Source organism: Seriola lalandi, unplaced genomic scaffold (assembly GCF_002814215.2).
Source record: "Seriola lalandi dorsalis isolate HSWRI2012SDOR001 ecotype SW California unplaced genomic scaffold, Sedor1 jcf7180002054317, whole genome shotgun sequence".
In the NCBI taxonomy this organism is placed as follows: domain Eukaryota; kingdom Metazoa; phylum Chordata; class Actinopteri; order Carangiformes; family Carangidae; genus Seriola; species Seriola lalandi.
In genome coordinates this window covers 775,854-791,052 of record NW_019524870.1, presented here as the reverse complement: position 1 = coordinate 791,052, position 15,199 = coordinate 775,854, and the positions used below count along the sequence as shown (strand labels likewise).

At 39.0% G+C, this 15,199-nt stretch overlaps 3 protein-coding genes across 4 annotated transcripts; 1 reads left to right on the top strand and 2 right to left on the bottom strand.

The window, feature by feature from the left end:
• Positions 1-475: 475 nt before the first annotated feature.
• Positions 476-2,756, bottom strand: mrm1 (mitochondrial rRNA methyltransferase 1 homolog (S. cerevisiae)). The gene has a single exon (XM_023406763.2). The coding sequence runs from the start codon at positions 2,498-2,500 to the stop codon at positions 1,331-1,333; it is 1,170 nt and encodes a 389-aa protein (XP_023262531.1). The 5' UTR covers positions 2,501-2,756; the 3' UTR covers positions 476-1,330.
• A 562-nt stretch (positions 2,757-3,318) lies between these two features.
• On the top strand, positions 3,319-7,945 carry chmp2a (charged multivesicular body protein 2A). Its single transcript, XM_023406867.2, has 6 exons — positions 3,319-3,475; positions 4,650-4,817; positions 4,918-5,097; positions 5,191-5,321; positions 6,126-6,187; positions 6,965-7,945. Exons 2-6 carry the CDS (start codon positions 4,650-4,652, stop codon positions 7,084-7,086), a joined length of 663 nt encoding a protein of 220 aa, XP_023262635.1. The 5' UTR covers positions 3,319-3,475; the 3' UTR covers positions 7,087-7,945.
• A 946-nt stretch (positions 7,946-8,891) lies between these two features.
• msl1b (MSL complex subunit 1b) lies at positions 8,892-14,988 on the bottom strand. 2 transcript variants are annotated; one of them, XM_023406845.2, is made up of 9 exons: positions 14,909-14,988; positions 13,661-14,373; positions 13,352-13,551; positions 12,815-13,176; positions 12,645-12,709; positions 12,465-12,532; positions 11,318-11,442; positions 11,138-11,210; positions 8,892-10,709 (listed from the first exon to the last, which is right to left on the bottom strand). In XM_023406845.2, exons 2-9 carry the CDS (start codon positions 14,279-14,281, stop codon positions 10,619-10,621), a joined length of 1,605 nt encoding a protein of 534 aa, XP_023262613.1. In that variant the 5' UTR covers positions 14,282-14,373; positions 14,909-14,988; the 3' UTR covers positions 8,892-10,618. The 2 variants fall into 2 exon arrangements, with proteins under 2 accessions (XP_023262613.1, XP_023262615.1); XM_023406847.2 differs by having other exon boundaries at positions 12,857-13,176.
• Positions 14,989-15,199: the final 211 nt, after the last annotated feature.

Sequence of the window (15,199 nt, the reverse complement as noted above, 5' to 3'; positions counted from 1 at the left end):
TTTTTATTTAATCAGGTTTTTCACTGAGATAAACGTCTATTTTGCAAGAGAGACCTAAACAAGAAAAACAAACATATACAAAGAACATAACTGGACATAACAAAAGCACACACAGCATCTGACCCTAACCCTATATACAAGATGCAGCGGAACCCCTTCAGTATTTACCCAAGAGGTAACTATAGTCAAGGAGCCTACATGATGGACTATGGTGTTTCAAACAATGCCAAAGAATATAATTCTTGTGGAGAAATACAAACTCACTGTTTATTTATTGTATTTTCCTGCCTAGAACCATAAAACCTAAAAATATAGACTCTAAACATATCAAAATCAGCCACCATGAGTAAACTCTAGCTCAGAAACAATAATGGGACAACAACAGTGGTAGCTACACCCTGACAGCATGTGTCCACAGAATGTGTGTGGTGACAAACACTAAAACACAGAACAAGACAAACACATGATAAATATGTACAAGAATAAATATGAAGTACTATTTTATTCAAAACAAAAGGCCCAGTGAGAAACAATTTCTCTTTTACAATTCTGACAGGACAGACGGTTGTTAAATCTTGTGTCCGTTTTAAGAGAGCTAGAGAGCAGCATTTTAAAGGATAGAGCTGGTGGTATTCTACATCTTTATCATTGTCAACAAATCCCATTAGAAGATTAAATGTGTAGTCAGTCTCTTAATAAATCCTGACTTTTGGGCCCTGTTTGTGGCACTTTTAAGATGTAAACCTTCAAAAACAGGCCACAAATACATAGGTTTATTTTTTTTAAGTCTCAGTAATTCCCTAAAATAACCGGGCACTGTAGTTTTTAACAAACTTCAATCTAACAGCAGAAAATCTTGCATTTGTTGGGAACTTTTTGCAGCTGTGGATTAATACACACTTGCTGCTCTTTGGAGTATTTCAGGCAACATGACTGTGTATGTGGGAGTGACTCAAAATAAACTACAGTTTGTACGTTCATGGTGATGAAGGAACATGTCACCCAGTGCAACAGTGTGGCTCATTGTGTTCTAATAGGTAGTGTCTGGACAACAATGGAGCTCTATTGCTCAGGAAATACACACAAAATTTATTAATAGGATCGATTCATTGTTGTCGTGTCTTTTCACAAGATTTGTTGACAATAAGAAAAATATAGAATATTGTCAGACTTATATTTGGTTACTTGGGGTAACAGCAAATACTGATTAGTATTATTTACAGCACTTTGTATGAAGCTAATTGATAAATCATCTTTCAATGCAGCCTCACTTTACTTTTTATCTTTAACTTTTAGCACCTAAAACTTCTGCACAGTACTGAGCGTGGGGTCATCTGGTTGACCTCCTAGAGGACAGCAAAGAGTGCAGCAGGATGCCGGTAGCTACAGAGACATTCAGAGACTCTATGCCGGGAAACAAATCTCTGCCGGCTGGGATGGTGAGCAGGGTTTGGCAGAGAGAGAGCAGCTCCTGGGACAACCCTTCCCCCTCACTTCCCATCAGCAACAACGTGGGTTTAGTCATCTTAAAGGCCGAGCACTGAGTGACAGGAATCCGAGACTCTGCTTCAGATCCAACTGTGCCGACCACCTGCCAGCCCTGTGCCACCTTTAACTTCAACATATCTTCAAGGTTTTCATATCCATACACTCCAAGCACCTCCATGGCGCCTGAGCTGGCCTTGCTGACCACTGGAGTCAATGGACAGCTGTCGCAAAGACTGCTGGCCACTCTGTCCACACCGAGGAAATAAGCAGAGCGCAGGATGGCACCGAGATTCATCGGGTCCTGAATTCCTTCCAGGACAAGCCAGAGAGGGGGGTCTTTACTGCTGGGTGTAGGGTGTCTGTCTTCAGTGATATAACTCAGAGAACTGGCTTGCAGACATACTCCTTGATGTACTCGCCCTGAAGACATTGTGTCCAGATCCTTCTTGCTGACCCGCTGGACTTGTACTCCCCGTCGACAAGCCTCCTCACACACCTTCAACACAGAGGCCCTGTGAGAGACCTCACCATCTTTTACAAACAGTTTTTGGGCCTTCCTTCTGCCCTGAGTCAGAGCCAAGAGACAGGGAGCGATGCCAAAAACAATCTCGTGGCTCTCTGCTTTGTAATCCAATGTCAACTTCTGTATCCCCGGCCTCTCCCTCCCCGCAGGGGAATCCTCCAGACACAGTTTCCTGAGTTCTGATGATACTCTGTGGACGTTTCCCTTCCTTTGCTTTTGAGTCTGCAACACAGGGATCTCAGTCTTCCACACTTTACTCTGGACTGACCTCTCATGATCCCGCCATCCATCAGATGCAACTGGCTTGTGTCTGTGTCGTTTCTTCACCACAGGCTTGATGCTACTGTCCTCTGGGCACAGGAGAGTAGATGTGATATGGTAAGAGGCAAACTGAGAGCCCACTCTTGAGGCTGACACTGGCTGGTGCAATCTCCTACCCCAAAGAAGCAGCAGTTTGTGCTGATGTGCTGCTGATGAGAATACCCACATATTGAAATGGCTAGAAATAGTTCCAGAGACACTAAGAGGGGTAGCTGTCCCAGAGAGTGAGGTTCAACTGCCTGAAAGGTCCATTCATCCACAGATAAAGCGTCCGCAGATTTCACTGAGCATCTCTCATGATGAGTTAAGTGAATCTTTGTTCAACCATCAACACCTACTGTCTAGTAGTATGTTTGTACCCCTGCTGTGAAATACGAACATGTGCAGTCCAACCGCGTCAAGACGTCGGCAGTCACCAGATATCAAACACTCCCACTTACAAAATAAAAGCCCAGCAATCAATGAGCATTATGTAGTACATAAAAACAAAATTATAAGCTTCTAAAATAGTGAGAGGATCGATATAGGTAATATAGTTAATATAAAATGTATTTATTTATTCATATACACTTCCCTGTTGTTTCTACACTGATAGATAGATAGATAGATAGATAGATAGATAGATAGATAGATAGATAGATAGATAGATTATTAATATCATTATTACTAGTGAGCTTTCCCCTAGGGGACAAATAAAGTATTTATCTATCTATAATATAAATATAAATATCATGCTGCAATCTTTTTATACAGTAAAAGTAAAAATAGAAAATAGATGAAAAAAGAAAAAGGAACACTATACTTTCAAATCTTTCTGAAGTCTTTTAAGAAAGTGTTTTACAGTATGATATTTGTGTACAAGTTTAAATGCCACATACTTTATGTTTAGTTTAATCTTAGATTTTATTTTGAAAGTTTCCGCTTCCTCTCTTCGGCGTGAACTTTATGCGTATGACACAACGGAAACAAAATAGAACGTCTATTTGTGCGTACGCGTTGACGTCATTTCCCGGATGTGAAACTATCGCAACACGGAAGAGAAGGAAAGAAAACAAATAATCGTTTAAATTTGTGTCGGATTGGATTCGGAGAATACGCCCTGAAACACCTTTTACTTTCTGGATTAAAGTCTCCTGGTTCACGGTGAGAGTAACACGCTGTAGGGGGTGTCTTTGTGACCGCTGGGTTCAGCCTGTGTTGGTGGAGTTAATGTGGAAGAGGTGGAAACAGATTTAAAGAGCAAGGCAGTCAAGACAAAACACGGCTGGAAGGAGAATTAAGGCCTCAAGTCACATAAATAACTGCTGAGTAATATAGTCCAGGAAATAAGGTATAGACAGGTATAACAGAGCTGAAACTGTTAGAAACTAACTTCGTTTTTCACTGTTGGTTTCATTATTCCTTTGGACATAAAAGTTCACATTAAGATTACTCCTCCACATTTTCACAACTACACAACTAGATCTGAAATGATTAATCGAATATCAAAATAATTCTCAAGTATTTTGATAGATGATTAATCGTTTTAGTTGTTTTTCAAGCCAAAAAGAAAAACTTGTCTTCCTTATTGCTGTACAAAATCCTTAGAACAGTGAAAAATGATGCTTGTAATTTCCCACAGACAGAGATGATGTCCTCAAATGTCCTGGTTTAATTGATTAGTTGTCTGACCAAAAATTCATATCCAAAGATTTTCAGTTAACTGTCATATATGATAAAGAGAAACACCAAAAACATTTGAGAAGCAAGGAGAGCAAATATTTGAAATTTTTTGGTTCAAAAAATGACTAAAATTTAAATTTTTTTTGTTGATCAGCTAATTGATTCATAAACGAATCACCACACTTCAGCTATATACAATATTAAAAAGAATATCTTTGGTTTTTGAACTGTTCGTCAGACAAAACAAGGAATATGAATATATCACTTTGGACTTAGGACTTTTTTTTTGACATTTGGTAAGCAGAGTGATTAATTGATAACAAAAATTGTACAAATTAATTGGTAATGACCAATTCCCAGAGCCCTAGATGATGTCTTTTTTGCTTGTTTTGTCTGACCAACAGTCCAAAACTCAAGTATATTCAATTAGTGATGATATAAACCGATGAAAAGCAGCAAATCCTCACATTTCAAGTAGAACCAACGCATGTTTGACATTCTTGATAAATTAATTTGCATTTGTTGCTAATTTACTGTCAATCAACTAATCAAATTGACAAATCATTTCAGCCCCAATGTAATTTTTCTCTTCCAGATTTCATTTCTGACGGAACCTGTTTAGTTTGACTGTGTTGACATTTTGCTTTTCAACCAGATGGAGTTCCTTTTTGGGAGGAAAAAGACCCCAGAGGAAATGCTGAGGCAGAACCAGAGGGCGCTCAACCGAGCCATGAGAGAACTGGACCGAGAGCGAATGAAACTGGAGCAACAGGAGAAGAAGATCATCGCTGACATAAAGAAAATGGCCAAACAGGGACAAATGGTGAGAATAAGGAAAAGAACTTATGTTTTATGAGGACAGAATAATTTGTAAAGAGTGGGTTCTAACCGTGTGTTAATGTGTGTTATTTCAATCTTTGCAGGATGCCGTCAAGATCATGGCCAAGGATTTGGTTCGTACAAGGCGTTATGTAAAGAAGTTCATCATGATGAAAGCAAACATCCAGGCTGTCAGTCTAAAGATACAGACACTCAAGTCCAACAACAGCATGGCACAGGCTATGAAAGGCGTCACCAAAGCCATGGCCACCATGAACAGACAGGTCTGTCAAAAAATCCCTAAAGTATTCTATTCCATGGAAATAACACAATGAGCTTCCTGTGTTCATGATCGTATATTCGTTCCATTTTCGCAGCTGAAACTGCCTCAGATTCAGAAGATCATGATGGAGTTTGAACGACAGAGCGAGATCATGGACATGAAGGAAGAGATGATGAATGACGCCATTGACGATGCCATGGGTGATGAGGATGATGAGGAGGAGAGGTAAGGGACTGAGACGTTCAAAAAAACGGTTGTTTTCATTTTGGTTTAAACCTTTAGTTCCACATTTGTTAACGACAACAGTTTTCAAAATTATGATATCCATGTCTGTCTATGCTGCCCACCCTTACATCCCTTAAAAGAAAAGACATATGATACATTATACATGAGATAGATGAATTAATAAGCAAATAAAAAGAAAAACAGGTGGACTTTACTTTGGAAAATCTTAACCCCTTGTATCTTGTACCTTCTTCTTTTCTCTCTAAATTCATATAACTGTGAAATCTTAGTTATAAGGTCTCAGTGTACCAATTCTCAGTTCAGCCAGTTCTTGGTTTTCTTCTTAAATGCCACCACTGAAAACTATTCTGAAAAGGTTTTTATCAGATTAGTGAGTGAGTAACTGAGGTCTTTTATTCAGGAGTAATTTTATCTGGCTTTAAAGAGATCTTACATCGATATACAGTATAATATCCATATTTTTCCTTATTTTCGTCAAACATCACCATTGAACTGAGTTGGAGAACATTAGAGCAACGCCCTTCCCACCCCTTCCCCAACAACTTCAAATGACTTCCTTTCCTTGAATAATAGTTGTTGTTTTTTTAGGAAATACAGGGGATTTTTCCAAGAGAACTCTCAACAGTAAAATAAACTGGCTGGTTAAGGCTTTGATTTTCTGACTTCTTGATTCACCCTCCACAATCTGATATAACAAACCCAACAATATAATATATATAATATGTTAATAATAATATGTTTTTTACTCACTCTGATACATTTGTGATTGTGTCTCATGTGCAGTGACGCCATTGTTTCCCAAGTGTTGGACGAGCTGGGTCTGAATCTGTCCGATGAATTGTCAAGTAAGGGAAAATCCAACGCTTCAGTCACAATTATGAAAGTTGTACATGTGTAGGGTTCAGTAATATTTTATCCACTCCGGATCCAGCATCAAAGACACTTATCAACTCCGAAATCTTTCAAAGCTCATCAGGTTTAGCTTTCACCATTTGCAAGTAACTAAAGTTATGAATAACTAAGTGAAGATGTTACAGAGCTATGTGTCTTTTCACTCATACACAGTCTTTAGGAGACTCCAGTCTGCAGCCTGGAGAAAACACATTAACCAACGGACTCAAGTTTCAGTGGAGCTGTTACATCATTAACAGGAACTATCTGTAGCTGATATAATCCACCAGCACTGAGTCATTTTTAGCATTAGCTAAATGAGAAGCTGCCTACGTCACCTGCATGTTTTAAACATTTCTTTGTGTCACCCGGGTGGGAACCGGATCCAAAGTGGAATTGGCTATTAGAACTAGAACTGCAATGAGTATTTAATTCAATGATTGAGAAAATTAATCAAACTGTTTAATAAACTGTTTTGATAATTGATGGCTATTTTTTAAGCAAAAATGCCAAAGATTTGCTGGTTCCAGCATCTCAAATATGAAGATTTGATGCTTTTCGTTTGTTGGACTATTGGTCAGACAAGACAAGACAAAACAAGACAATTGAAGGCATCACCGTGGGCTGTGGGAGATTCACTTTTTTCAGATATATTATAGACAAAACAAATTACTGATTAATTGAAAAAACAATCTGCAAACCACTAAAATCCCATTTTGTGTTCACATCAGATCTCCCGACCCCTGGGGGAAACCTGTCAGTGGCTGCGGGAAAGAAAGCCGAGCCCCAGGCCGCCCTGGCTGACGCTGACGCTGATCTGGAGGAGCGGCTGAACAATCTCCGGAGAGATTGAACACACAGTAACTGACGGACCTGGTTTATTAATACAGACACAACCATACTCGAATCTCTGTGTTTAGATTCTATCGAAGGTGCAACTGGCACAACGCTGGCTGTTTGAGCCTGTGTTATAAGGGTGTATGGCCTTCTGTTTGAGGTGTTTTCATTTTATGCGTGTATCATGTGTTTTATCCAAAAAAAAACAAAAAAAACCCTGCAAGGGTCATTATTCTACATAGGTCTAGAAAACTCATGTCTCATTTAGGACTTTGGTAAATGATGCAAATTCTCTGAGAGTAAAAATTTATTTCACAGTGTGTGTAAATACTAACTCCTCAAGGCATGATGTTTTCACAATTTAAATTAACACTAATTACAAAATGTTTAAAACCCAAACAGAGGTTGGTAATATTAGAGGTGGATATTTTCTATGGGTGACATATACAAATTCAGCACTTTTTGTACATCAGGCTGGTTTGGTGTTCTTTGTATTATTATTATTATTATCATCATCATTTAAATTACACAGTTTTTCCCTTTTGGTTTCATTTATTTGTGGCAGTTGACAGATGCCAGGGTCTATTTGAAGATGGTGTACAAAAAGTGTATTATCTCCATATCTTTTCTGTCTAAATTCACTAATAGGATGGTTCCTTTTACAAAAATATATAAAGGATAAAGAATGAAAGTGCGTTGAGCTGACTCTTCACCAGTGGAAAAGCACTCCCGGGTAACTCACAGTGGTGTTTTTGAGATCAGCAGGATTTTCACCAAATTGTTAATAAGGAGTCGGTGGTGTTTATTTTTGAAAAAGTGTCCATTTTTTTTTTTTTGCTTTTTCTTTATTCAATAAACATTTTTTCCAGATCTAACTGGTTGTTTTATTAAAGAAATGTTACATGTGAAGTTCAGTTTAATCATCAATCGTTTAATGTTTTCTGTGGCTCTGGAGGACCTTTTTATCTTTTTCTTTTTATCTTTTTTAAAACAAATTTTTTTTAATAATATTTATAATTCTCAAAGCATGAAGATTAGAACATGATGCAAGAGGAGATAAGGGGAGATACATGAAATCACATTAACTAAACAAAAAAAAACTAGATATTAGATACAAAGGAAATGGGTGTTTGGCAGCCTATTTGTCCAAACATTAAATTATAATTAGTCCTGCAAACATTTGTAAGCAGTTAATAAACATTTAATGATTGGTTTATAACTCATTGAAATATAGTTGTGGGCAGATTTAAGTGTTTATCAATGTAGTTGACAATAACTGTTGCTCTCTGTGCACCTCTGAGTGGAGGCTGCTGTATTAAGAAATAATGATAATATGGTAAGCCACAGTTTTAATGAAATAAAATCTGTTTCAGTGGAGAAATTTTATATATATATAAATTGATTAACACCTAAAATCATATTTGAGAAGCTGGAATCATAAAATCTGTGGCATTTTTGCATGAGAATGACTTGAACGATTATCAAAATAGTTGCTAATTAATTTTCTATCATCTGACTAATCAATCAACTAATTATTTTAGCTCTGTCAATACTTATGGGTAGTTTAATTTGGAGGAAAAACATTTTTATAAGCTCTTTGTGTGTTAAATCTTAATTTGTAAAGTAACTATTAACTAATGCTGTAAAGTTTTATGTAGTAACTGAATTGTATTGGAGGTGAGGTAAAAAGCAGCATGAAATTGTCATACTCAAGTTTCAAGAATCTCAAATCTCACACAAGTATGATTAAATATCAATATTGGCCTCAAACAAATTTCCATTTTATCAACCCAAAAACTTAAAGACGATCAATCCCACATATCATAGACAAGTTAATTTTATTCCAAAAAAATTTAACTTTCAAAACTGTCAATTTGTCAACATACAATCATAGAACAATATTGAATGTACTCAACACTTCCAACATTAAATAATAAAAAAATAACAGCCATGTTTTATGTACATTTGTTTCAGGAAGCTATGTACAGAACAAAAAAAGAAAAGATCAACTTTGTAATTCCAAAGTCTGCCTACACATACGCCTGGCAGTCGAAATATTGGAGCTGCGGAAAGCCATTGCATCATATGTAAAACAGGTTGAGCAAACGCAGCGAGGAGAAAAACATGGGCAGCAAATCAAACACTGCGATTGTGACTGAGATTAAGTCAGAGAGGGAGAGGTTAACTGGCAGCATGTTAAAGAGCATACTGGTGAACATCGCTATAACTACAGCTAGAAAGCTTATTTAGCATCTAAAATGGTTCCTGTGAATGTCAGCTAACGGCATCCTCGAGGAGACCAATGCATACACATAACTTGCTTAATATTAACTGGATGTAAGCGTATTGTAAAGATTGGAAACACAAGATCAAAACTAGTTTGTTATCAGATCGCCTTATGATTAGGCTGTTCAGGCTGAACGCAGCAACTCTTAACTGAACAGAGCAGCCAAAAGGATCATGCTTTCAAGAACAATATTTTGTAGTTTTTGTCGCCCAATGAGCAGAGATTAATTATTCTCCATTCTGGGGTTAAGCCATGCTACCATCTTTTTTTTGACACAGCTAAAGTCCATGCAACTCACATAAAAGAAGAAGGAAAAAAACAAACAAATAAAGAAACAAAACCAGGAACAGATCACTTGGTTTCATGTCAAGTTTTACCACTGGTCTAATTTTCCGTGCCTTTGTTTTCATGAAGCAAACCCTGGACAACACAGAACAATCATTTGGTTGCTGGATTGGTTCAAGAGCTGCAATTTTTTAAATATGAAATCATGCTGAGTGTGGCTCAAAACTCCAGATATCACACTTAACATTGATAAAATCTTATTTGAAGTTGTGTGCAAACAACGATATAGGCAATACACAGCACGATACAGTCAAGTTTTTGACTTTTTTTCCACTTAGGCAGGGAGAATGAGTGTGGTCGGACTACCCAGAGCTAGATGTTGTAGCTGTGTTGGTTATGATCAACAGTTCAAGCTCTACTTTTCAGTCTAAATGGCATCCAAGCTTATTTTTTTTGCCCCCACATCAAGATTAGAGTCCCCGGTTTTCCTGTCAGATGACAATGCATAAAAACTGACAGAAACTCCACTTCTGTTTAATAAAGTCAGTTTTGGATGGCACAGCTCTGACTAATTGTATCTCAAACATGCATATAACTGTTGGTACATTTATTAGGATAGAAACTGATGTGTAATCTTCACTGGCTGCCAACAGGGAGGACTCTAATCATGCAGCATTAAGCTTAAATCTTCCTTTCAGAGGTGTAAATGAGACCAAAAATATCAAGGACACCCAATGGCGCAGCTATCTCCCCTCATTTCCCAATACTTTGCGGGAGATCAGCTGGTCTGGGGTGGCATGTTGAGACCGGAGAGTCATGTACTCTCCCACAGACTGAAAGCAACAACAGTTATACATAGTGACTGGTGACTTGTCTCTCCCCCACCCCCCACACACACACCACAGACAAGTCAAATGAGGCATTCTCTAATCTGGGCGTGGAGCGGCGTCTCTCCACTGTTCATGCCACGAGGGTCTCACTTCCGACAGGTCCGGTGAGGTGTGTGTTTTTTGGGCACCTCGATGCGACATCGGCTCCGATCGTCCAGCCAAGGCAGCTCAAAGTTCCTGGGGGAAAAATAAACATTTTCTTTATTTATGATCCTTTTAAGTGTAGATTGGCAAAGTACAGAGACAATATGAACTACAAGTATCTATTCATATTACAATTTTTTGTGATTCCCAGCTAAATATGACAATAATTCCAAATGATATAATCAGTGCCTTTTTTAATAATATGATAGTAAATTAAATATCTTTGAGTTTGAGTTGAGAAAAGACTTTTGTAAATGAAATTGAACACTTCTTAACATCTTCTAAGGCCTCATTTTGAGGAAACTGAATTCAAGACCCTTTTCAATAAAAACAATGTGGAAAAAATGCAACATATATTCAGGTACCTGTTGCTGTTTCTGTCATATGCAAACAAGAAACTAACTACCCTTGCAGTAAATGTGACATAAAGCACAACAAAACATAAAGCAGCCGTGACTTACTGTTGTGCGAGTTTGGGCAACGGCCGGCCAAATGCAACCACAGGCAAGAAGGGAGTGATCACTATAGTTTCAACTGGAAGACATTTAAAGAGTTAAGTTAAAATCTATGGAGTCCATTTCAAATCACATCAGTGTTGCAATATTACACTGCTCCCAGTTTTATTCAGGTTTTAGACGTACCATCTTCAGTGTCAGGGTAGAAGGATGAAAGCTCAGGCTCCGTCTCCTGGACGACTTTCTTCCTGTTCATGCGCTGCTGTAAACGCTGAAACATGCGCTGCTCTCTGATTCGCTGGATGTCCCATCTGAAAACACAGATGAGTAATGAGGAAAGATCAAGTGGGAAATCATAGTACCTGCCCACAGAGTACAAAAGAGCTAGTAAGTCATATGTTCGCCTTATTGCTGGATTAAATATTGATTTATGTTTAGCATAAAGACTATGTAGAAGGCTGGGCACTTCATTGTTCCACAAATTCAATCAGTCATTAACTATAAACTAAATCTGGACCCTGATTTGTGTACACATATATATATTGAATGAGTTTTCAAACATTTCAAGCCTTTAAACTTCATCCTAAAAGCTGGATATTGAATATACACTATAGTAAATATTAAAAGCAAAGTCAAAACATTTGATCATTTCTAATGCTCTGGGTGATTAAGATGAATTATGCACAACGGCAGAGTGAAATCTATACATTAGAAAGGCCAAAAAACTTGAGCTTGAAAATACTTTGTCCACCTGTCACTGATATACCAGAGTTGACATCTATGTTGGCTGATAACAAGAAATGACAGTAGAGAGAAGTGCCACGTGTTTTGAAAGGGAATTCTTCATTGAATTGAATTTTTTTTTTTTTTTGTTTTGTTTTCAGGCTTCTCTTCATAAAGAAATCTTGATGTTAATAAAACTATAATTGTTTGATGAAGCCTTCCAGTAACAAGGTACCAGCAGATAACACTTGATGAATTTGTGTTTAGTGACAGGCTATTTGAACTGTAAAAAAAATGTACCTAATGTTTGAATTATAAACTTGCCCCCACTAAAACTACTTCATTTAATGTTTATTACTGCGCAGTACAGGTTTTTGTAATTCAGATGTTAAAATTTATTAGTTTAATCAGTCTATTTTTTTACTATTCACATTATGATTTATTTTCCGAATAAATTTACAGGCAAATTTACTGTGAAACAAATATCAGCCGATACATTATTATCTGATTTTTTTTAACTTAGTGTTCAGTTTAAGTCTGGCTCTTGAGTTTTGAGTAGAGAGACATGTTCAAATCTCAAATGAAATAACTTAAATTGGTGAAATTATACCTTTTCCTCCTCTTCTCATCCAACTCCAGCTTCGAGTGGCGTTTCAAAAACACACTGTCATCCAGCGGCTTGATGGGAAGACAAATTCACGTTATTTTTTCGATGAGTGCTGTTCGACCTAATGTTAGATAACTTTTCAAACTCTACAGGTACGATTATTAGCATTCAGGTGTGTCTCACCTCAGCAGAGTTGAAGGAGTCGTCGTCATCCAAGGGCTCTATGTAATTTTCTCTCCAGGATGGGACTAATCAGTTGCAAAAGACAGAGGGAGAAAAAGTTAATGATGGATAGTGTGTTCAGTACATTTGAAGGATAAAGTGATTAAAGATGGGATATAGGTTAGGCTTACAAACAATCAGCATATCATGTACTACATGAGGAGTCCACTCACTGGCCACCTCTTCCTCCTTTTTAGGGGAAGTCTCACGCAGAGGGGACAGAGGAGGTTGGTTCCAACAACAGAGATACATCTCTGTGGTAGACATGAAGGGCAGATCTTCCATCTGGCAGCTCAGCTCAGGCTCCTCTTTGCACGGAAGCAAAATGTCCCTTTCTGCCCCAGACCTCAGAGGAACTGTCTTCTCTGGGGTTTCCTTACTGCGGAGCTCTCTTTGATTGGGGGAGCCGGGCTGAATCTCAGGTTTCTGGGGGCTAAGCTTGGCACTTTTGCCCCGCGATTTTTGGACTTTTCCATCTCCAAAGCAAGATTTCCTGTGTGTGGAGAGAAAATAATTAAGAATTAAGGTGAATAGGGGCAAGGACTAAGATATGACAACTGTGACAGACTGTAACTCCCACTTTTCTGATTATATTTCATTACTGTGGTTTGATTTAACAGCACATGGCGCAAGCAGAACCAAGTACTGCCTGCCGTTGTTCATTTTACCTTTTTTGACCTTTACCACCTCGACTAAATGGGAGTGGAGTGGCTTGGTTGGGCTGTGGACTGTCCTCTACATCCAGATCCCACATGTCCTCTTTGTCTGGGGTCCATGGTTCCAGGGGCTGGAAAAGGCGCTTGTCACGTGGCGGGTCCTTCCTTGTGAGCTGCAGCCGACGCTCCATACGCTCAATACGTGCAAGCAGCTGCAAAAGAGAAAGCCATGGACAAAAAAATATAACTTTAAATGCTTACAAAATCAACGTTACATACCAGATGAATATTTGCTAAAATGAAAAAAAAACTTTTACACACTGTCTCCTTATCTGCTTTGAGCTCATCTATCTCCTTGTCCTTGGACTGCAGCTGTTGTTGCTGTTGTTCGATGAGGTCCAGTTGCAGGAGCAAGATCTGTCGGAGGCAGTTGGCCTGTGTGTGGGGATTGGCAGGGGTCTTCCTAATGTTCCTCCACTTGCCCTCAGAGGAGAGTTCAATGGATGCGGTGCCGAGAACTCCAGGGACAACCCCCTTCGCGCTGTCATCAGCACCAGCATCCTTTGGGTTATTGTTCACAGCCATCTGAGGGTTATCCATGTTGTCAACAGAGAGGGGTTTACCTTTCACTGGGGTTCCCTCACCCCCCATTGGTCTGACAGGGGACAATACCCCCACAGTTTTAGTGTCTCCTTGAACTACTTCTGCAACTGTGGCAGCGACGGCAACTTTGCTTGTCATGTAATTCTGGTCTAAGACCTTAGATTTGGTCGGGATCTGGCCCCCCTGCACGTCTTGAACATCTATAACAAAGTCGCAGGACTCCCTCTTCAGGCTTACAGGACTCACGGTGGCGGCCCCAATGTGCGTTTTGTCAGAGTCGATGGTGTCAGTGTTCTGCTTGAATCCCGTCTTTGGAAACAGCGTGGATCTCAGAGTCATGGCGAACACAGAGACTTTTCATCCTGCAACGCCTCAGCGATGCAATTCAACCACAGCTATGTGGTTCCCATGTGTAATCAGCAGCTGGTATCCTGCAAAACATAGAAAAATAAAGACTGGTGTCGTGTTATTGTCGTTGGTTGTTTATCTGGGAGCGTACTGGCTTTGAGCTGAGAATAAAAGATATGCACCGGTTATGTTAATACTTGGAAAACCGAGGGAAACTGTAGCAGCAAGGGAGACCTGATCCATCTTTTTCCTAAAATCGCCCACCGGGTTTGAAATTCAGCTAAGCTATATTAGCACCTCGGTTCAAAGACACAGGCGCTATTTCTGAGACAAACTACTAGGTTACTTAGAAAAAGACTGAGCTGCGAGTCAGTGTGGGGCTTCACACAAGGACTCGGGAGTGGCTGTGTAGGACACAGGCAGCAGCCATCTCCTCCATTTTGGTTCTAGCGAAGTCATGAAAAACAATAACAGCTAGCTAGCTGGCTAACGCTAGCCGGCTAGTTTCACCAACAAAATGCGCCTCCAGAGCGAAGCGGCTAAAACGACCGCGTCGTAACACACATAATTAATACAGACTAGTTTTCACAAACATGCAATTATGCACTTTTAGCTTACCTCGACTATAATTCAAGTCCACCTGCAAGTGACTTCATGTTCCCTCCTCAAGACTTGTTTTAAAGCGCCGACTACTGCGCATGCGTAATTTGTTGGCTGGCCATTTCTTGTGTTTTGAAGGTTTTGATGAGGAGGGGAGCAGCAGAGGGAGACAGAGGTCTACAAGACAAATTCAACCACAACTTTAAACACCACATTAACTGTAGGTAGTTGCTCCCTTTGTGCTCAAACAGCCTCAGTCGTTTGTGGTATCGATTCTACAAGATCTTTTATACATTTCTTTGAGATTCT